The sequence below is a fragment of the Mauremys mutica genome, chromosome 4 (genome assembly GCF_020497125.1).
Source record: "Mauremys mutica isolate MM-2020 ecotype Southern chromosome 4, ASM2049712v1, whole genome shotgun sequence".
Classification (NCBI taxonomy): Eukaryota; Metazoa; Chordata; order Testudines; family Geoemydidae; genus Mauremys; species Mauremys mutica.
Genome location: NC_059075.1, coordinates 128,229,189 through 128,251,737, shown reverse-complemented (window position 1 = coordinate 128,251,737; position 22,549 = coordinate 128,229,189). Strand labels below are relative to the sequence as shown.

The 22,549-nt window shown below is 47.1% G+C and overlaps 1 protein-coding gene across 3 annotated transcripts in view; it reads right to left on the bottom strand.

Annotated features, from left to right (window-relative positions):
* Positions 1-22,549, bottom strand: part of LOC123369320 (cryptochrome-1-like) — a 55,097-nt gene that overhangs the window by 22,016 nt on the left and 10,532 nt on the right. For 2 of the 3 annotated variants that reach the window (XM_045014768.1, XM_045014766.1), the window contains 8 exons: positions 19,741-20,173; positions 18,107-18,223; positions 13,855-14,005; positions 13,222-13,326; positions 7,175-7,315; positions 5,241-5,411; positions 1,570-1,710; positions 662-813 (listed from right to left, as the gene is read on the bottom strand). In XM_045014768.1, coding sequence (XP_044870703.1) covers positions 662-813; positions 1,570-1,710; positions 5,241-5,411; positions 7,175-7,315; positions 13,222-13,326; positions 13,855-14,005; positions 18,107-18,223; positions 19,741-20,162 — 1,400 coding nt within the window. In that variant the 5' untranslated portion in view covers positions 20,163-20,173. The remainder of the gene's footprint in view (positions 1-661; positions 814-1,569; positions 1,711-5,240; positions 5,412-7,174; positions 7,316-13,221; positions 13,327-13,854; positions 14,006-18,106; positions 18,224-19,740; positions 20,174-22,549) is intronic. The other variant, XM_045014769.1, reaches the window with a different exon arrangement.

The following is a 22,549-nucleotide window of genomic DNA, read 5'->3' as shown; positions in this document are numbered from 1 at the left end:
GTTAGCGCCGGATTCTGTTCTTATTGAAGTCTATTGTAAAAGTGCCAATTACTTAAACATGAGCCTGATCAATATCTTTATCAGCAATGATGAGACACTAATGATCTACAGCGCTTTTCATTAGTAACTCTCAAAATGTTTCACAAAGATGGTCAGGAGCATGATCCCTATTTTATAGATGGGGAAGCTGAGGCATAGAGTGGGGAAAGTGACTTGCCCAAGGTCATCCACTGGGCCAGTGGCACAGGCAGGAATAGAACCCAGCTTTCCTGAGTCCTAGTGCAGGCTTCTGCTAAAATGCACAAGGACAGGACCAGAAAGCGTGGTAGGGACTGATAAACTATTGCATTAGAGAAGAAGGATGGCCCAGTGGTGAGTGCGCTGGCCTTGGACTTGGAAGACACATGCTCAATATTCTGTTCTGCCACAGGCTTCCTTTGTGACCTTGGGCAAGTCCCTTAGTTGCTCTGTGCCCCATCTGTAAAACAGGGATAATAGCTTTGCCCTACCCCACTGGACTACAGGATGCTAACAGTGAAGACTGCCAGGTACTCAGATACTACAGTAGCAGGTGCCAAATAAGTACCTGGAATAGTAAAAAAATAAATAAATAAAAAAAAAGGATTGTTACATTGTGTCTTCTTACACTGTGTCTTCTTACCGGATATATTGTCCTTCTGGATCTGTGCGTTTGCCAAAGCGGACCGGGCAGAAAATGCGTGTGTACTGATGGAAGAAAGCGCTGGCTGACAGCCACATCCAGTTTCCTGCATTGATGCTGTAGTCTGCATCTAACAGCATCTCTTCAAACACCTGTATTTCATGAGAAATTAAAGAGAGAGAAAACAACACATCTTGGGGGTGGGGAACACCTGTGTGGCAAGGAAGTAAAGAATGCAGGTCTGTGAACTAAAGGGCAAAGGCTGTTAAAAAGACACTGAAATAGTGTGCTATCCCTTTAAGAGCAGGGGAGGCTGGGAACTATTGGGATATATTACTAGAAGGAAGTCAGTCTGGGCAGGCTATGGTGAAGGAAAGACCTGCAGGCAGCTCGGGGACCTAGGACCTGGTTAGGAGGCATCGGTAGGAACTACGCTGATATGTGCATATGTATTTGTTTTTCTCTCTTGTGGCTAGTAAGCGGGAATTTGGATTTTTATACCTGGAGTCAGGATTCAGGAGACCTGGGTTCTATTCCTGGATCTGCTACTGGCCTGCTGTGCGAGGCTCAGCCAGTCACTTCTCTTTGTGCCTCTTATGATGCATGTATCTGTACAACATCCAGCACAACAGAGCCCATATCTCAACTGGGGCTTCTGAGCACTATTGTATTAAAAATAGTATAATACTTCTAACGTAACCTTACCACAGGAGCACAGTATATAAAACATTGCCATGAGTGCAGGGGACTGGACTAGAGGACCTTTTGAGGTCCTTCCAGTTCTACAATTCTATGATTCTATGATTGCTCAACAATTCAAATCCTCCAGAAGTTTTGCATTTCACAGGGGCTTCATCAAAGCACCTTTAGGAACAGGCCAATGAACAATGAAAGAAAAGATTGCGAACCTTCATGCCCTCTTCCCAGCTGATCCAGAGGTCTCCTCGAGTCAGGAAGCAGGCAACAGCATGTCGAGCAAGGTGGTGAATCCAACCTTCCTGATGAAGCTGAGTCATGATAGCATCAATCCATGGAAACCCTGTCTGAGCCTAAAAAACACAAAGTATTTCAGTCCTCCTGCTCAATATACACAGTACTCCATTTCCTCCTTCACCTCCCAGAATTGCTTCTTAGAATCATAGATTATTAGGGTTGGAAGGGACCTCAGGAGGTCATCTAGTCCAACCCCCTGCTCAAAGCAGGACCAATCCCCAATTAAATCCCCAAATAGCCCTCTCAAGGATTGAACTCACAACCCTGCGTTTAGCAAGCCAATGCTCAAACCACTGAGCTATACCTTTTCTTTAAGCACAGAGACCAGTCACTTTGTCAGAGGATCAGGCATTAGGGGCCCAATGTGCAACCCTTGTTCACACTGAAGGGTGACTTAGCCACTGAGGTATGGGATATTCTGGCACAATGGACTAGGGAACAAGAATGAGAATGATTTTAGGGCAGTGGTTCTCAACTTATTTTGTATTACCTGGTCCGCAGGTTGATAACCACAGCGCACCCCTCAGACCCCTCTCTCCTATGCCCAGCGCCTCCCACCCAGAGACCCCTCCACTAGAGTGGGGCCAGGAATGAAGCCCTAGGTGGGAGGCTGGGCGCAGGGACTCTGAACCCCACTGGGCAGGGCTGGGCAGCAGCCCCAACCCTGGACCCGGCTGCATGGGGCCGGGTGGCAGCCTGAACCCCAACCTCAGCCCTATGGGGCCAGCCGGTACCCCTGACGCTGACCCCGGATTCCTGTGGAACTGGGCGGCAGCCCCAGACCCTGGACACCCGCTGTGTGGGGCTGGGTGGCAGCCCTGGACCCCCGCCACACAAGGCTGGCTGGCGACCCTGATCCCGCTGTGCCGGGCCAGGCAGCCCGGACCCCGCCATGCCGGGCAGCTGGGAACCTGGATCCTCCTGCGCGGCTCAGCAGCCTTTAGCACACAGCTGGGCCACAGCTAATGCTAATTGGGCTGTGGGTTGAGAACTGCTGCTTTAGAACCTAATGGTTAGGGCATTCACCTGGGATGTGGGAGATCCAAGTTCAGGTACCTATTCCAATGATTATTTATGTACACATACTGGAACAGCGTCAGCAGGAGAGATTGAGAGACCCATGGCTTGGGCACTCACCATGCGCAAATCCCTTCTCCACATCAGGGTGAGGGGGGAATTGAATCTGGGTCTCTCACATCCTGGAGGAATATTATAACCACTGCACCAGAAGTTATAGGGAGCAGGCCTCCTCCTCCCCAAAAAGTTTTTTGGGCCCAAACTATTCAGCAAATTTGTTTTGAGTCAACCAAAAACTGCATGTTTCAGCAAATAAACTATTTGTCCAAACATTTTTCCCCAGCTCTGTGATTCTCCTCTGGCTAGCAACTTGCATCGTCATAGACACCTATGCTAAACAGGTGTCAAGCATTACCAGATAGGAATGATAGCACTTTGCAGAGACAACATAGGGTGCAAGGCTGTGAAGGATTAAACCTGTAGCAGTAGGTCATCAGGGCCATAAGAATATGCAAAGATATTAGGATATTATAAGGAAGACGTTAGGATTCAAATAGCCTATTTTTCAGGAGCTACTTGGCTAAATTAGCATATGTAGGCTAATGAGAGGTTAGTTCCTATCCTGTATCAGAGGGGTCGCCATGTTAGCTTGGATCTGTAAAAGCAGCAAAGAATCCTGTGGCACCTTATAGACTAACAGACGTATTGGAGCATGAGCTTTCGTGGGTGAATACCCACTTCGTCGGATGCATGTAGACGAAGTGGGTATTCACCCACGAAAGCTCATGCTCCAATACGTCTGTTAGTCTATAAGGTGCCACAGGACTCTGCTGCTTTTACAGTTCCTATCCTGGCACCAATGAAGATCAGTTTCTCTGTGGCCCTGGGAAAGTAATTTCATTGCTCTGTGCCCATCTTCCTATCTGTAAAGCAGGGTTAATGACACCTGCCAACGGCTTGAGAGTGCAGTGAGGAGTCAATGCTCATCAAGTGGTTTGAAGAAGAAAAACAGCAAACGATAAGAATATTGATGATGATTATATGGACACACTGCACTGAGGGGCCTGGAGCGGGCTCTTTGTTTGTGTGAGAGCTAGGTATTAATTATTATCATTGTGTTCCTCTTATACAGATTAGGCTCCCTTGGTTTTTTGGTTGGTTGGTTGGAAAACTCTCCAAAGAGTCAGCAGGAAATAAAAAATATCCAGGGGCCATGACGGGTGAAACATTACTGCAAGATCCTGGGGCTGGAACGCCAACAGAGTCCTTCATCCCCATCTCCTTCAGTGGCATATACTGAAGACACTGTTAGATCTCCTCCTCCTCCAACCCTTCTGAATTGTCTCATTGGGGTATTACAGACAGTCAGGAGAACAAGCGGGAATAGGACTCAGAGTCTCCTGGCTTCCAGCCCTGTGCTCAGGTGTCTAAAAGGTGGATGGGCTATATTCAATTCTCTGGTCAATATAAACCTTGATGAAGTCAATCACTTCCTAGCATTTAATTCTCTATATTACTTTGGGATACAGTTTGCATGAAAGATACTCTATGAAATGTATGTTGTACCCAGAGGCTTGATTTTTTTTTAAAATGCTATTCACAGTCCTGTTGAAGGGCCAAAATCCCAATAATATGTAGGTAAGATCTTGACCACAGTCTCTGTTAAGAATCTTTCACATAGGCCCAAACTCCATGGCCTGGTCTGAGGCATGAGGCCTAGTTAACAATGGACGATACATGGCTAAAGAAAAGCTGGGATAAGCAGGAAACACCCTTGTTTGTTCAACTATACATAAAATAAGCTGAGACAGCATAATTCCAGGTTGAGAGCAGTAATTAGGAGGCTTATCTTGAGTTATAGTCACATAACTCACTGAGAGGGACCTTAAAGTCTGTTCCCTGGTTCAGGAAAAGATAACTGTACATACTCCCCAAGTGCCAACCAGGGTTCAGGGAGAGGCCTAACATGACAGCCTGAGTTATGGCATCTGTCCCTCACACATGCCAATCCTAGTTCGCAGGAACGCATTGGTAAACCATACACGATTGTCATTGCTGTTTACTGTGCTTTTTGCTTTAAGACCCTCCAGGAATGTACCGGTGGGCCAGTCTGTCTGGAAAGAGCCACTTTCATTCCTTTGGACCTGAAATCAGGATTTAACTTATACATTGCAAGAGGAGAATTTGAGCGATAACAGCTGTGTATTAGCACATATGTTAACCTGAGCTATGGGCGGAGCCATTATGTAATCTTTTAGGTTATTGGCTTATTGTGCTCATTTTGTCTTGCTGCTAGAACCTATTCAGGGGCTCCGGAACTCCCACCCTGTCCCTTCTCTCCACCCATTGGCACCCTATATAATCTATTGTAATCAATTGTTTAGCAGTGTCTGAGCCTAATAAGCCAAGTGACACTCCAACAGCGCTGTGCGTAATAAACCCTCATGCCTGATTGTACAGTGTCAAGCTTCTGTTCCTTCACCTGTGGCATAGATTGTGCTGCACTAAAAATAGCCAACAAGAGAAATAAATGCATCGGTTCTACTCAAATGGGAATGCAGCACATTACCATTCTCCACTTGTGGAGTCTCTCTGCATCCTGGTACCAGTTGATCTGAAGGCAGATGGGGTTCCCCGCCATTTTGGTAAAGTTTGGTGTTGCTGATGCCACTGTATAGAAGAATTCTCTCCACAGAAGCTGTCCTTGAAGTGACACAGGTGGCAGAGAGTGGTTCTTTGACTGCAACAGAGACATAGGGCCATTAACTTCAGTTGAGCCACAACAATTTATACCAGCTGATGATCTGGCCCAGAGAATACAGCTGAAAACATCTGCTAGCTTTATAGCATTTTACTGTTGAATTTAAGGAGCCAAGGTTTGAAACAAAGTTTCCAGCACCAAAAGAGTGTGAGCTGAAAACCATTAAAACTCAATATTCCCTGACCTTCTAGAATAATTTTCTGTAACACCCTGACCTTCCAGGATAGATTCATACTGGGATTTCTTGCTGCAGCAAAAATAAAAACCTAAGATTCCTTAAACCAGACACGCACTGATTGATACACAGTTGCTTGGATTCATGCCCTGAAGAAGAGTAGCCTTTTAAAAAAAGTTAATGAGAATGCCCTGTTTTATGTTAATGAAACAGTGAGGTTTCATTCCCACAAATGGATCCCCCAAATGGACCTCTGTGCCCATGCAGACTGTGAAACAGTCTCCATGTAGGGTGGCATTTTCCAGGCTTGTTCTCAATGATAATTTCTTCTCAAAGGTTGTGCAAATTCTGTACATCTGTTTTGGAGTTATGCACTGATGAAAACTGATATTTTTGCATATACAAGATTTAAGATTTGCAAAGGAGGACAAACTTGATGTTGTTTAGCTTGACCTGCAGCCAAAACACCCTTAGGTTTTGTCGACTGAGAACCCCACTTAACTCTGGGATGACACCTTTAGCTTAATTTTAGCTGGTTGAGTTACACCCTAGGCTTCTCCTCCTCCCTCCAATTTGATTACTTTAGCCTGTACTAAAGGACAATTGCTTTGGGCATGGCTACACTTGCACATGTAGAGCACTTTGAGTTAAACCAGCCTTCGTAGAGTGCAGTAGGGAAAGCGCTGTAGTCTGTCCACACTGACAGCTGACAGCACACTGGCATGGCCACATTAGCAGGTCTTGCAACAGCCACAGAAAGCAGTGCATTGTGGTAGCTATCCCAGCATGCAAGTGGCTGCAACGTGCTTTTCAAATGGGGTGGGGTGGAGTGTGACAGGGAGTGTGTTGTATGTATGTGGGGGGAGAGAGAGTGGGTTTTGGGGGGGCTGAGAGCATGTCAGCAAGCTGTCTTGTAAGTTCAGATAGCAGCAGACCTCTCCCTCCCCTCCGCCTCTCTCTCTCACACACAGCATTCCACAGTAATGGTTGCTTTGTCTCGGAGCAGATAAGCAGCCGGCTGTCAAACGGAGCTTTCAAAGGGCATATCCAAAACAATGGCAAGAGTGGCCACTTGACTTAAGGGGATTATGGGACGCTTCCGGAGGCTGATCAGAGCACAGTAATGCAACACCTCATTCACACTGACGCTGGGGTGCTCCAGCGGGGGCACATCAAACATTATTCTACTCACCAAGGTGGAGTACTAGCAGCGCTCTAGCCGTGGAGTCAGAGCACTCTACGTTCCTTGCCAGTGTGGACAGGGAGTGAGCTAGTGCACCTGGGGCTCCTTTAATGCACTGTAACTCGCAAGTGTAACCAAGCCCTTTGTCTTGGCTGCAATTTTAGCAAGTGTTAATTAGATGGAGCTAGGTAACACGAGCTAACATCACACCTTGAAATCCTAGTCAGGGCAAGGCTTTAATCTGTTTAAGGATAATATTCTAAACAATATCTAAAGCCACTTTGCACTATTAATACAACTGTTGCTGAGGAGGAGACTAGTCGGCTTTAGGAAACTGTTAGATAAACATTGTGTTGGCTTGATTTGCACACGGCATTTTCTTACCTGAGCATAAATGTTCGATAATCTATAAAAAAAACTCCGAACTGACAAACAGCCCAAGCTGAAATAGGGACTCAGTCCTGTAGTACTTGGAAGCAGAGAATTTGGAATTGTTTTTGGTTTAGTAAAATTTGCTATCCAGCCCTAAGAAAAAAGAAAAAGAAAAAAAGGAACCAATTTTAGGCAGAACACCACAACGTATGTCCTGTTACTGAAACAGAAAAGAGCTGTGGGCAGATGGCTTCCCCACTATACTCCAAACACAGGCCACACAAGTTGTGCCCCTTCCTGGAGGTGGGCAATATGCGTGAAAAGAACTCAAATCAAAATGAAATACAAAATGTAACCTTTTGTTACATCCAAGTCTTTTCCTTAGACTTGGATGACCCGGGGTTCCTCCTTGAGGAGCGCTCAGCCCACACTCTAAATCTCCCAGGGAAAGCCACTCCCACTTTTCTTATAGCTAGTAGGGAAATTTCCCCCCTGCAATTGTGAATCAGCAAAAGCCACTTTCCAGCAGGATCATCACCTGGGCCCAGGAAACAAGCACTGACTGGTGGGACCGCATTGTGTTGCAGGTGTGGGACGATTCCCAGTGGCTGCGAAACTTTCGCATGCGTAAGGGCACTTTCATGGAACTTTGTGACTTGCTTGCCCCTGCCCTGAAACGCCATAATACCAAGATGAGAGCAGCCCTCACAGTTGAGAAGCGAGTGGCGATAGCCCTCTGGAAGCTTGCAACGCCAGACAGCTACCGGTCAGTCGGGAATCAATTTGGAGTTGGAAAATCTACTGTGGGGGCTGCTGTGATGCAAGTAGCCAAAGCAATTACTAAGCTGCTGCTACGAAAGGTTGTGACTCTGGGAAACGTGCAGGCCATAGTGGATGGCTTTGCTGCACTGGGATTCCCTAACTGTGGGGGGGCGATAGATGGAACCCATATCCCTATCTTGGCACCGCAGCGCCAGGGCACCCAGTACGTAAACCGGAAGGGGTACTTTTCAATGGTGCTGCAAGCACTGGTAGATCACAAGGGACGTTTCACAAACATCCACGTGGGATGGCCAGGGAGGGTTCATGACGCTCGCGTCTTCAGAAGCACTACTCTGTTTAAACGGCTGCAGCAAGGGAATTACTTCCCAGACCAGAAAATAACAGTTGGGGATGTTGAAATGCCTGTCGTTATCCTGGGGGACCCAGCCTACCCCTTGATGCCATGGCTCATGAAGCCATACACAGGCAGCCTGGACAGTGGTCAGGATCTGTTCAATTACAGGCTGAGCAAGTGCAGAATGGTGGTGGAATGTGCATTTGGCCGTTTAAAGGCGCGCTGGCGGACATTACTGACTCGCTCAGACCTCAGCCAAACCAATGTCCCCTATGTTATTACTGCTTGCTGTATTCTCCACAATCTCTGTGAGAGTAAGGGGGAGACCTTTATGGCGGGGTGGGAGGCTGAGGCAAATCACCTGGCCACTGATTACGCGCAGCCAGACACCAGGGAGATTAGAAGAGCACACCAGGAAGCGGTGCGCATCAGAGAAGCTTTGAAAACGAGCTTCATCAATGTTCGGGGTACAGTGTGACTGCTGTGTTTGTTGATGAACACCCAACCCCCTTGATTGACTCAGTCCCTGTAAGCAATTCCCCATCCCCCTTCGAGTACAGCTTACTTATGCAAATAAAGTCACTCTCATTTAAAAAGCATGAATTCTTTATTGATTCATTATAAAAAGAGGGAGAGAAGTAAGGGTGTGGTTTGGGAGGAGGATAGGAGGGATGGAGAAGGCCATTAAAAAAAATTCACAGTAACGACATCCTTCTGGTTGGGCTGTCCACGGGGGTGGAGTGGGCTGGTGCACGGAGCCTCCCCCCACGCGTTCTTACACGTCTGGGTGAGGAGGATGTGGAACATGGTGAGGGTTGAGGGTGGTTATACAGGGGCTGCAGCGGCACTCTGTGATCCTGCTGCCGTTCCTGAAGCTCCACCAGACGCCAGAGCATGTCAGTTTGATCACGCAGCAGCCCCAGAGTTGCATCCCGCCACCGCTGATCTTCCTGCCGCCACCGCTGATTTTCCTGCCGGTCTTCCTGCCGCCACCTCTCATCTCGGTTGTCCCTCCTGTCCTCACGTTCACTGGCCTCTTTCCTGTAATTTGATACAACGTCCTTCCACTCATTCAGATGAGCTCTTTCATTGCGTGTAACTTCCATAATATCCGAGAACATCTCATCTCGCGTCTTCTTTTTCCTCCGCCTTATCTGTGCTAGCCTTTGGGATGGAGGAGGGATGGTTGAAAAATTTGCAGCTGCATGAGGAAGATAAATATTTAGAAAGATACATTTTACAGAACAATGGTTATACTCTTTCACAGTGAACAGCACTATTCACCTAGCACATGTGATTTCCCTACAAGGTCGCATTTTTCATCTTAATAGTGAGTGCTTGCAGCTCTGGAGTTACAGATCTCACAGACACAGGTCCAGGCATCAGAATTCTGCTTGCATGCGGCCATGGTAAGCCACTGTCTTTCGGCTTCTGTAGTGATTTACCCCTCCCCACCAACGCATGGCTAATACCACGCTAGCTCCCTGCTAATCAACAACCTTCCCACCCCCCCACCCACTGCGTGGCTGGTAGCTTGGGGAAGATCGCCGGTGACCAAACACAGAAAAGATCATCGGCATTTCACTCCTCCCCTCCCCCCGCTTCGCTACGTGCAGGAAAGTTTTTTTTTTAAGCTGCTGCACTCCACGAACCCAGTAGAAAAATGGCCACCCCCCTTACTTAAATTCCTGATTTTTAACCAGGTTATCCTGAACGATATCACTTTGCTGAGGATAACAGAACAAGATAAAGAGCGGATGCTTCTTGAATGCCAGCAGTCACCGGGACCATACGCTGCTATGCTTTGCCACGCAATGATACCTGATTACTTGCTACATGCATGGCGTGGTAAAGTGTCCTACCATGGTGGGCGGAACAAGGCTGCCTTGCCCAGAAACCTTCTGCAAAGGCTTCTGGAGTACCTACAGGAGCGCTTCATCGAGATGTCCCTGGAGGATTTCCTCTCAATCCCCGGACATGTTAACAAACTTTTCTAAGTAACTATACTGTCTGCGAATGCATCCCAAGTCCTCAGGGCAAATCAATCATTAAAAAACGCTTGCTTAAAAAAAAAAGTTTGCTATTTGCAAAGGTACACTCACCAGAGGTCCCTTCCATGGCGTCATTGTCTGGGATAGTGGCTTGTGAGGGCTGGGAGGAGGGTAATTCCGTCAGGGTGATAAAAAGCTCCTGGCTGCTGGGGCTCACGGAGTGCTGTGTGCTCTCTGCTAGGTCTTCCTCCTCTTCTTCATCTTCATCTTCCCCGTCTGCATAATCCTCAGCCATGGCAGAGATTACAACCCCCACCTCGGAATCCACGATCAGGGGTGGGGTACTTGTGGCGCAGACCCCTAAAATTGCATGCAGCTCAGCATAGAAGCGGCATGTTTTTCGACCTGCCCCTGACCTTCCGTTTGCTTCTTTGGTTTTCTGGTAGGCTTGTCTGAGCTCCTTAACTTTCACTCTGCACTGCACTGAGTCCCTGCTGTGGCCTTTATCCGTCATAGCCTTAGAAATTCTTTCAAATACTTTTTCATTTCGTCTTTTGGAACGCAGTTCCCTAGCAGCGATCAGATCCAGTACCTCCCGTGCAGTCCATGCTGGGGCTCTTTTACGATTCTCAGGAGACTGCATTGTTAACTGTGCTGATGAGCTGTGCGTGGTCACCTGTGCTGATGAGATCTCCACGCTGGGGAAGCAGGAAATGAATTTCAAAAGTTCGCGGGGCTTTTCCTGTCTACCTGGCCAGTGCATCCGAGTTCAGAATGCTGTCCAGAGCGGTCACTGGTGCACTGTGGGATAGCTCCCGGAGGCCAATACCGTCGATCAGCGTCCACACTAACCCTAATCCGATATGTTAATACCGATACTAGCGTTACTCCTCTCGTTAGGGAGGAGTACAGAAACCGGTTTAAAGAGCCATTAAAATCGATATAAGGTGCCTCCTAGTGTGGACAGTTGTGGCGTTAAATCGGTTTTACGCTCCTAAAACCGGTTTAAACGCCTAGTGTAGTGAGAGAGACAAGCTTTCAGGCTCCACAGAGCTCTTCTTCAGATCTAGAAAGGCAATCTGAGTGTCACAGCTAAATAGAAGGTGGGACAGATTGTTAAGCATAAGGACTTTACAGATGTTACAAGAGCCTATTCAAGATGAAGTGGGAAATTAACACCGCTGCAGGCATAGGACAAAGGAGGGCTAGTGAGTTACAGATTGTTGTTATGAGACATAAAACCAGTATCTCTACTGAGTCCGTGATTTTTAGTGTCTAATACAGTTAGGAATTTAAGCTCCCAGGCTCATCTTTATGAGTTAAGGCAAGTCATGAGAAGGTGACAAACATGCTTCTGTTAGGCAGGAGGAAAGAGACCCTTATCTCTCTGGGTGGTCATGTGTGCATTGTATATGTTCTGCTACACAATTGAGGCCCATCTACAGTCTGAGCTGAATGCTAATCAAGAGACTGTAAAGTCAACAAGAAAGGAGCACATAGGAAGAAACAACTTGGGGTGGGAAGGGGAGGGAATCCTGTTTATAAATAAAGACGATGGGTTGTTGGGAGTTTAGAGACACGCTCCCCACTTCCTCCAAGGAGATGAACTGTCAGTGTGTTCTGTCCTATGAAAGGAGGGTCACGGCCAACCGGGCTGGAAAACGACACAGGGACTTTGAGTGAGCTAAACTTCGTTGGACACGAAAGCATCTTGTTAATTTAAGTCTAGGCTCTTGTCTATGATATGTGTTATGATCGTATTTTATGTATAACCATTTGTTTCCAATACTTTTACTTGCTACTTCTCAAATCTCTATTTTGAGTTAAATAAACTTTTTTCTTGTTCTCACTATAAACCTGTCTAAGGGCTGTGTGTTAAGGGGAGCTGTGATCTGAGGCATTTTTGGTAAGCAGGAGGGTACTGTTCCTTTGGGAGCAGTGAATCTGTGAATGCAGTGCGTGTTCAGTGGAAAGGGGGCTGAACCCTCCAGGGAGATGCTCACAGGGCTTGGGGGTTGGAGTGTGCCTATGGTTAACCTATAGAGTATAGAGAGACAGTAGGCCTAGAGGGCAGTGCTTGTACTGCCTGTGGCTAGTGGAGTTGGGGAGCTGACCCCCGGCAGGCACAGACAAGACGTCCTCACGCTAAGGGCAGGTGGTAGCAAGGTGCCTCACACCCCCAGGAAGTGTCACACTTGTGGCTATGGAACTGGCTGCAGACTGTGCTCTAGACTCTAAACCTCCATTTATATATAATCTGGCCCTTACAGTTGCAAAGCAAACCTGAACTGAAAACAAACTAAGGCAGAGATGTCTTCCAGGAACAATGGGATAAGTGGAAAACTTCCATAGTCTAGGATAATTGCTCTAAGAGAGGGGTGAACTATCCCATTTATCAATTGGGTGTTAACTCGGAAACCTAATTTTGATCATTAATAACATTATCAACTATTTTGCTGATGATTTATTTGAGCAAAAATGGCCAGCTAATGAACTTTTCCTACAATCCTAAAGAGCCTGCCTGGCTCCTCAAGGACCAAAAATCCCTACTGCCTCCTACCCAGCTACCAACAGTCTCCAGTTTTCCCCATGACAACTGCTGCAATGCAATCATGTGTTCTCAACACACAATCCTGGGGCACCTTAAACTGACAGTCTGGAGGTGGTATGAAATAAGCTGAATTTAATATAACAATAAATAACTCAAGGGAGACCTGGTTGCTTGCACTGTATATTTTCGCATTTATTTCAGGAACAACCCTCCAGTTTTGAATTTCCCTGAAGCTGCAGCAGAATTTCCTGTTTGTCACACTGCAGTATTACAGAGCCCCTGGGTCATTCTCACAGAACAGGGGGCTAGCTTGCAGCAGGCCACATGAAGCCTTGCTTAGGGTTCATGGCACATGAAGAGCCATACCACCCTGGTTTATAAATGCATCTCCTAAACTGACCTGCATCAAAAGGGACCAGTATAAAGACACTGCATTCCAGCTGCTGCCCCAGCTCATTCCTCCCAAGCTTCTCTGTGCACCACAATCCAAAGGCAACAACGACATCTGAAGTAGAGTGGCCATTGTTAAATTAAGCACCAAAGGCAAAGGAAGCCCCATCTGGAATACTTAGTTCTCCAAATACATCAACCTTCTGTGTGAGGCCAGAGACCAGGTTGCTTCTACTCTATGGGCCCCCAAAAGCTCAGATTCCCCAAAAAAGCTGACAGGTCTTGTCAGAGGAGTATTCTGAATGTATAAGAGGGTCCACTTGGGTGTGACTGTATCAAACTACAGATCTTTTCTACTTAGCCTGGTAGGTGGCTTCTCAAATGCCAGGAGGACGTGAGTTGTTTGCTTGGAGACACCTATGCCAGCCCAGGGATATCAGCCCTGCCGGGAGCCAAGAGCTGGGATGAAGCAAGGTGCTTTGGTGCTGAGTGATCCTTTATGGCCAGCCTCTCTGCCTGCTGGGATCAGACCCAGCCATCTGCAGCAGGGCTAAGGGCCATAATAACCTGGGTCAGTATGGAGCTATTAGCAAGCATCCAGAGCAAGAGGAAAAGGAACGGGTACATCAAAAGCGAGACTCACCTGATTTTTCAAGTGTTGCTCTAGTCGCTGCAGCCCTTCAGTTTCTCCCCCTCTCCACGGGGACTGGCTATCTCGGGGGATTTCCAAATCCTCAGGGAGGGGCACCCTGTAACATTCAGCCAGGGGCAGCTCAGGGGCAGGCTTACATCTCCTAATTTAAAAGAGAGGCTTCTTTCAAAGAGAGAACATGATGAAGAGGAGGGAGGAAGAGCACTTCCCATCCAGCGTGCCAAGGAGATGGCTCCTGTCTCCTCTTTAATCATGGTACAGGGCAATGCCGCCAGAGCAATAAGCCAGAGCAAGAGGGGTAATGTAGTCAGAGGTCCCCGTCTGCAGCCTCCTTGAAAAATGTTAGCGGGGAGTTGTGATCAGGAGGCGGAATGAGCCTCTCCTGCAGCCACTAAAGGAGAGAGCAGCAGCATAATGAAAAGTCGGGGGACATGCCTCCCTCACCTCCCATGGCTGCACCTCTGAGCAGACCCTTCCATGATGAATGAGTCCAAGCAAGGACACAGGGAGACCCACTGTGGTGTGACACTAGACAGTAACAGGGTGACACTGGATCCGGGAAGGTCAAGGTGAGCGATAGGATGTGTCTGAGCAGGGGATGTGCTCACCCCAACCTGTGGTGGTGGCAAGGGTGGGGACATGCACAGATCATTGCCACTGGGACGGGAGTGCAGAGAGGCAGTTCTCAGCCCTATAGGATGCAGACAGAGGGAGATAGGAGAGCAGCGCTCAGGTCTGGGTCCAGCAACTGGCCTGCTGAGCTCCCTGCAGCACAGCCCTTGCACAGCACACTGTTTCACTCCCGGTCTGCTGTGTTTGTGGCAGGGAGGGCCAAGGTGCTTTCCTTCCGGCCCCTCCTCCCCAGCAGTCTCCTCCTAGTCTTGGGGGTGGGGAGGGAGAGCCTCCTCCCCTCCATCCTAGGCTTGTAGCTTCTTAGGACAGGTTCTAAACCCCTTGTTCCTGCCCCACCCCCTTGCTGTCTCTCCCACCTCTGGAGATAGGCCTCCCAGGGCTGTGATAGGTTTTATCAGGGGCAGGAGGCAAAGTCGCTCCTTTCAACTGTCCTCCCCATCTGTCCCTTGCTAATCCAGCAGGAGGTTCCCCTCTGCTCCTGCCCTTCAGGGTGCTCCTGGTCTCCCAGAGCTGTGGCCCTTTGAGCAATCCCACATTTCTGCTGCTGGGGCTGGCCCCACTCCCTCCGATTATGGATGTGCAGTGGGGTGGGGTGTCTCCCTTCAAATAGGAAGGAAAAGAAGAGGGTCAGTCAGAGGCCCTGAGTCATCCAGCACCCACATCAAAAAGAGAGTTCTGTTACAAAAGGCCTTTTTACTCCCCCTGAAACATGGATGCAGCCACATTTCAGTGACACCTGGAAATGAACTGGAAGGCAGTGCAGATCTCGGAGCACTGGCGTAACATGAGCCCTTCATGGAGCACAGCACTATGCAAGTATGAGCCTCTTTATCTTTTATCATGTATTTAAAAAGGTAACCAGGAATTAAAAAAATAAGGAAAAGTCTAACCCAGTCTATCTACTCACATGGCTCTCACCACTGTAATCACAGAATCATAGGACTAAAAGGGACCTTGAAAAGTCATCTAGTGCAGTCCCCTACACTCATGGCAGGACTAAGTAACCTTAACTCTGGCCCCTTGTCCATTACATGAATAGATTTTAAATACCAAAGGGACCACTATGACTATATTGCAGAAACTCTGGCAAAACCCAGGACCCAGAATTTCACCAAGTGATTCCTGCATTAAACCTATGATTTCTGGGTTAGCTACAGTATATCTTTTAGAAAGAGGAATCCAAAGATTTCAAGTGATGGAGATTCCACCACATCCCTTAGTTAGTCATTCCCTTCCTCCTGAAAACACACAACAGACCAACACTGAAGAAACCCACTTTAGTTACATCAGCTCTAGCCAACTACCACCCAGTGTCAAACTTCCCATTCCTAAGCAAGCTCACAGAAAAGTTAGCTAAATGCCAACTACAAGCTCATCTAACTGAATCCAATAATCTAGACCTGGCAGAATCTGGATTCAGGCCCAGAGAGGGGACTGAAAAAAATGCTTTAGTGGCACAGATAGATGATCTCCTTATGTCAATTGATGAAGGACAAATGTTCATTTTCATCCTCCTGGACCTCTCTGCAGCATTCAACACTGTCAACCACTGGGCACCGCTGTCTCACCTGAGAGAGGTGGCAGGGTAGGGTGACCAGACAGCAAATGTGAAAAATTGGGACAGGGCATGGGGGGGGGGTAAGGAAAAGACCCAAAAATCGGGACAGTCCCTATAAAATTGGGACATCTGGTCACCCTATGGCAGGGAAACAGGGTAGTACACTAAAATGGTTTCAGTCCTTCCTGGAGGGATGCACCCAACAAGAAGTGATGGGAAACTAAACCTTCACTATTAGACCTCTCAGCTGTAGAATGCCATAAGTATCAATTCTCTCTCCAGGTCTTTACCACACTGACATGCAGCCACTAGGTGAACTGGTCAGAAAACATGGACTCAGTTGCCAGCAATATGAAGATGACACACAGCTCTATCTGTCTTTCACCACATATGACCACACCACTACCATCAAGATGGCCCAGTGCTTGGATGAGATCAGCTCATAGATGAAGTACAGCTGGCGGAAGCCGAACCCGAGCAAGACAGAGGCGACACTGGTGGGCAGGGCATTTTGAAGAATTTGGTTGAAGGTTCACACCCAGAGTTGGTCAATTCAGTTCACAATTAGGAGTACTCTTGGACTCCTTGGTGATGCTAGGCTCTCAGACAGCAGCATTCACAGGTAATGCTTTCTAGCCTGTCTGATTGGTTAGGAGACTCCATCCCATCCTGGTGGCTGATAACCTGGCTTGTTATTCAAGACTTTGTCACTTCTCAGTTGGACTACAGCAATGCAACACACCTGGGCATGAGTTTCAGCACTTAAAAAACAGACCTAGTCCAGAATACTGCCATGCATCTCCTCGCCATCACAGGCTACCTGGAATATATGACTCCCATCCTCTGTTCCCTACACTAGCTTGCCATAGAATGTTGAATCAAGTTCAAGGTCTCAGTCCTTATCTTCGAGGCACTCCATGGCATGGCCCACAGTATCGAAAAGAACCTAAAACTCCAGGAGGTGTAGACTGTGGTCAACAAATCCACTTCTCTGGTCCAATGGACTATCTACTGTAAGGGTAAAGCTTGTCTGTGCAGGAGACAGAACTTATTTGAAGGTCAGACTGAGACAGTGGAATGAACTTCCCCAGGAACTAAGGACCATCACAAACCATACCACCTTCCACTCCAAGATACCCTGCCTTCTCTAACAAGCACAAAGCAACGTATTTTTTTTTAAATATCTATTAAACAACATATTCCACTGCATATGCTTTTCCCCTGGGGAGAGAATGAGAGACCAAGCAACACATGACGGATGTTTGTCACTGCTTAATGCACTGTGGGATGGTGCTCAGATACTATGCTGAGAAGCATGATATAAGACTTATACAGAATAGAGTTTTTCCAGAGGTTAATTACCTTCACTTGTAAAAATCTATCTGATTATGGTTAGCTTCAACTTCCAGCCATTGACTCATGTCATGCTTCTATTTGCTAAATTAAAAAGTGTTCTGCTATTAGAAACCATCTCCTGATGTAGGTGTTTATAGACCATGATCAAGTCACCATCGTCTCTTGGATGAACTAAATAGATTGTGCTTCATTAATGGCTCACTATAACGCAGGTTTTCCAGACCTCAAATTACGCTTGTAGCTCTTCCCTGAACCCCTTTAATTATTTCAACATTCTTTTTAAAGTATGGACACCAGAAGTGGACACAGTATCCCAATAATGGTCTCACCAATGTCACATACTGAGGTAATGCCACCGATATTCCCTTGCTTATACATCCAAGTGTTACTGTCTTTTTGTTCTGCGTTTTCCCAGTGCCTAGCACAATGGGGACCCGGTCCATAACTTGGTCTCCTAGGTGCTATGCAATAAATAATAAATAATAATAATTTAATATTAAATATTATTATTTTAGCCCTCTTAGTCACAGTTGCACATTCTTTATACATACAACCCATTATTTAATTACATGTTCAAATAATGCAATATATCATCTAATAGTGTCATTTAAACTGGCCAAATCCTTCCCTTGTGATGATAAGAGAGAAAGAGCTCTTTACTGGGTTGTCTATTTTTGCTGTATGAAAATTACTTACTGGAAATCCTCGGTTGTAAGGTTTCGTACAGGCATGTCAGGGTCCCCGAGTACAGAGAGGATATGAAGAAATCTTTTGTATGTCAAGGGGGGAGTCCCACCATTCATGTCCAAAATCCTGAACAAGACAAGACCACTTGTAGTATGAATATAAACCATGTAGAAAATGGAAGCGGCAGGTGTCAGTCATGCAGGCAGAGCTGATGAATAAACTGGCTATAGCATAGAGATACAACATCCCTGTTATGAGGTTCCCGGTACAGATGTCACAGTCCAGTGCGTTCATGCAAAGCCCCACTGACTTCAATGGAATTCTGTGCAAGTGTCCAGGTCCACTTGGACCAATCCACTTGCAGGGTTGCAAGTTTTACAATTTTTTAAACAGACTATGAATAGAATTGGAAAGACTCTGTTTTTATTAATTTCAATGGATTAGAGCCATGTTGGTTTCCAAAATGTTTTTTATTTTTAAATCCACTTAAAATCTTTGCACTAGCAAAAAATTTAAAACAAAAAGGAATTCTCCTGGCCACAGATGACACCTGCAAGAACCAAAGGCCACACAACTCTTTTTGTGGGATGTGGTGTATAGAGGAGTGGAGGAAAAATCAGCCTTATGGAAGATAGTGACAACTCAAGGCCTCAATCATGCAATTTGCTTTGTGGGGGCAGAGCCCAGCACTCAGATGGAGTGGCAGTGACTAAAACTGGCCTCTCTGTTGCCATAGGGAATTCTCCCCATGGGGAACAAGATGTAGTTTCAGAACTTGACAGATTTCCATCTCTCCATAGCAACCACGAGCAATCATAAATTTAATCCTCCAGCCAAAAACAATTCAATTAACCTATCTACTATCAATCATCAAAATATGCAGACAAGAGAAGTTAAAATGTTGATGGTGCCCTCCTTTGCTGTCACTTCTGTCCAGCAATCAATTACTGAGGCCCGAATCCTGTAAATGCTTATCCACGTGAATAAATTTATGCATGCAAATACCCCTTTGAATTCAACAAGGTGCTCCATATATACAGATTTGCTCACATGCGCAAGTGTCTACAGGATCAGCAGTTTATTAATTAATAATGCAAAACACTATTTGATCTCCAAATTCATAATGAATCTCCAATATCTGCAGCCATTCGGTTTTGAATAAACCACAAACAGTATCTGATTGGTGGTGTTTGCATTTTAATTTCTTTCATGGGCAAAACATTAAGCTGATTAGAAAACCCCTAATGCTTGAAAATAAACACTGATATAATCAGATGAAATGGGTAAAAAAAACATAATTGCATCCTTCCCTGCCGATTTAGATTTTGTTTTTTAAAGAGTAGATTATATAAAGGATTGAACTAAATCCAATGGCCAAAGGGTACATATTAATAAAACATTATAACAAGCATACCAAATCACAGCCCCAATTCTAATTTCAATTCCAATTCAGGTGCATTCCCTCCTCTGGTCCTTACTGACTGGCACACAATGTTACATTCATCCCAGGAAGCTCAACGCTCTAAAAGCTCAAATATTAGAATCTAAAAGAATCAGAATCACTAGGCATTTCCCACTGATATTTGTTAAAACTAAACATAAACAAAAGATCATTGAGAAATTGCCTTGTGGCAGTTACGTACCGTCTGATGTCATAAAGCGTGTGGCCCATCAAAGAAAGCACATCAAATCCCATCTCTCCCCCCAGAACTTGTATGGTCCTCTCCATCTCTTTGTAAAATGGTTCAATCTCAGCATCTAGAGTCACCTGGGTAATGTTCCACTTTTTAACATGGTCTCGAAGAACCAACTCATACTCTCCTTGAATAACCAGTAAGCAAGAGCCCAGTTTAGTTAGGTTCCTCTGCAGATCCTCGAGAGACTGCAGCAGGAAGTGCCAGCGTAGAGTTCCCATATTCATTGCAGACATCAGGAACTTTCTATCCAGAATGTAGACTGGATACACAACCTCTGAGGACTCCAGTGCAGCCAGTAGAGTTGGGTTGTCATGGAGCCGAAATCCCTTCCGGAAGAGATGAATGGTCCGGTGAGGCATGTTGGGCATTTACTTGAGATCTGTAAAAGAGGGAATTCCTGAAGTGGAGGGATTTCCAAATCCCCATTAAAGAGGGAAGCCCATTAACAGCTAAAATGGAACTTTGAGCAGTTGACAGCACTGTAAGAGAACTGATCGATGCACGCAGCTCATTAGCACTGCCAGAAGCTTTCCTCAATTAGACTGGGCAGGCTCTAGAAGATATGACATCTCACAACACGGGCATAGCTGAGACAGCAAGGTTCTTGGGGAAGTGTTACAACAAAAATAATATCAAACATCTGGAACAGAGCATCAGATAGGCACATTTATTCTTACAGATGTAATGAACCCCCTGCCCCCAACACACGTTCCTCCCCTCCTATTTCCGACTACACACTTCCCCACTCATAAAATGCACCAGTCTCCCCCAAAGCAGCATATCTCCCTTCATTACAAATCAGCAGAGAATCAAAATCAGACTAAACTCTTTCCTGTCTTCCCCCTCCACTCTGGCATAGCGCCCAGCCTTCAGCAATACTAATAACTAGATCTGACTATCCTGGCACCGGCCCACCAGGCCAGCGAGTACATTAACCGAAAGGGCTACTTTTCAATGGTGCTGCAAGCACTGGTGGACCATAGGGGACGTTTTACCAACATCTTCGTCGGGTGGGCGGGCAAGGTTCATGACGCGCGTGTGTTCAGGAACTCTGGTCTGTTTAGACGCCTCCAGGCAGGAACTTTCTTCCCGGACCACAAAATAACGGTTGGGGATGTGCAGATGCCTACAGTGATCCTCGGGGACCCAGCCTACCCGCTAATGCCCTGGCTCATGAAGCCCTATACAGGCGCCTTGGACAGTGAGAAGGAACTCTTTAACTACCGGCTGAGCAAGTGCAGAATGGTGGTGGAGTGTGCTTTCGGACGTCTTAAGGGGAGGTGGCGGAGCTTACTGACTCGCTCGGACATCAGCGAAAAGAATATCCCCGTAGTTATTGCTGCTTGCTGTGTGCTCCACAATCTCTGTGAGAGCAAGGGCGAGACCTTTTTGGCCGGATGGGAGGTTGAGGCAAATCGCCTGGCTGCTGTTTACGCTCAGCCAGACACCCGTGCCGAGAGAATATCCCAGCGGGAAGCGCTGTGTATCCGGGAGGCTTTGAAAGCAAGTTTCCTCGGAGAGCAGGGTTAGCTATGACTCTCCACTTGATTTTAAGAGAAGCTGATCCTGGGCCTGTGTCTCTATGTGTTGAATGAGATCTGCGGTTACATACCCCGTTCTCCAAGTTTCCCCCACTTCCAAAGCACGTTTTAAAGCAAATTAATTGTAACAGTCATTATTAATAAATCTTTTTTTTACTTTGCATTTCTGTTCAGGTGTTGAAACATGGACGCATACTGTGCTGGGCACGGTGTGCACTGATGTACAGACCGCTTGTTCCATAGAGGAATGACATCCTCCTGCTCCTACATAGGTCTCTGGGGTGGGGGACGGTTGCAAGTGGTTGTGCATGAAGGGGAGGGGTTGCAGGAAGGGGTGGGTTGCAGGAAGGGGCGAGTGGTGCCGTCTTTGGATAGGGATTTGGATGCAGGCTCTGGGCTGCGGGTTTGGGCGTAGGAAGGGGTGAGGGGTGTGGGGGAAGGGTGAGTATCTGTCCGTGGATGAGGGCTCTTGTTGGGGCTCAGGGCAGCGGAGAGGATCGCGCCTACGGTGGAAGTGCATGGTAAGGGCAGCATGCCTTAACATTAGGGGGTGTCAGGCGCTAGGACCGTGGACAAGCGTACACATCACAGAATGACCCGGGGCAGCATACACCACACAGAGTGACCCTGGTGACTACTGACTGCAGTCTGTGTGTGCCCTGCAGTTGATCCTGCCCCCGATAGTCTGTACCCTGCTAATGTAGGCTATCCCGTGCAATTATAAATCCCCTGCCCTCCCTCCCTACATACACAGTCTTCTGACACGAAAGACGTGACGGAAAGAGTGAACAACAGCAAACAGCTTTTATTAATCTACTACATAGTGGGGTGATGAAACTTGGATTTGGGACTGGGTGATCCTGTAAGGGAAGCGCTTCTCCACAGTTATAGCGTCAGAGGTGTGTGGTACATTAGCGCTCAGCTGTGGTGCAGTGACAGTTCTCACGGCCCCTACCGCCCCTCCGTCTTGTAATTTTCGGTGAGGGGGGGACAGGACTTCTTGGCGTTGGAGGGTGGTTGCAGATACAGTGCAGGGGGGCTCTCTCCTCCTGCCTGTGGTCCTGCAGAACATCAACAAGGCGCCGGAGCGTGTCCGTTTGCTCCCTCATTAGCCCAAGCAGCGTTTGAGTCGCCTGCTGGTCTTCCTGCCGCCACCTGTCCTCCCGTTCGCTCTGTGAGCGCTGCTGCTGAGAGAGGGTCTCCCTCCACTGGCT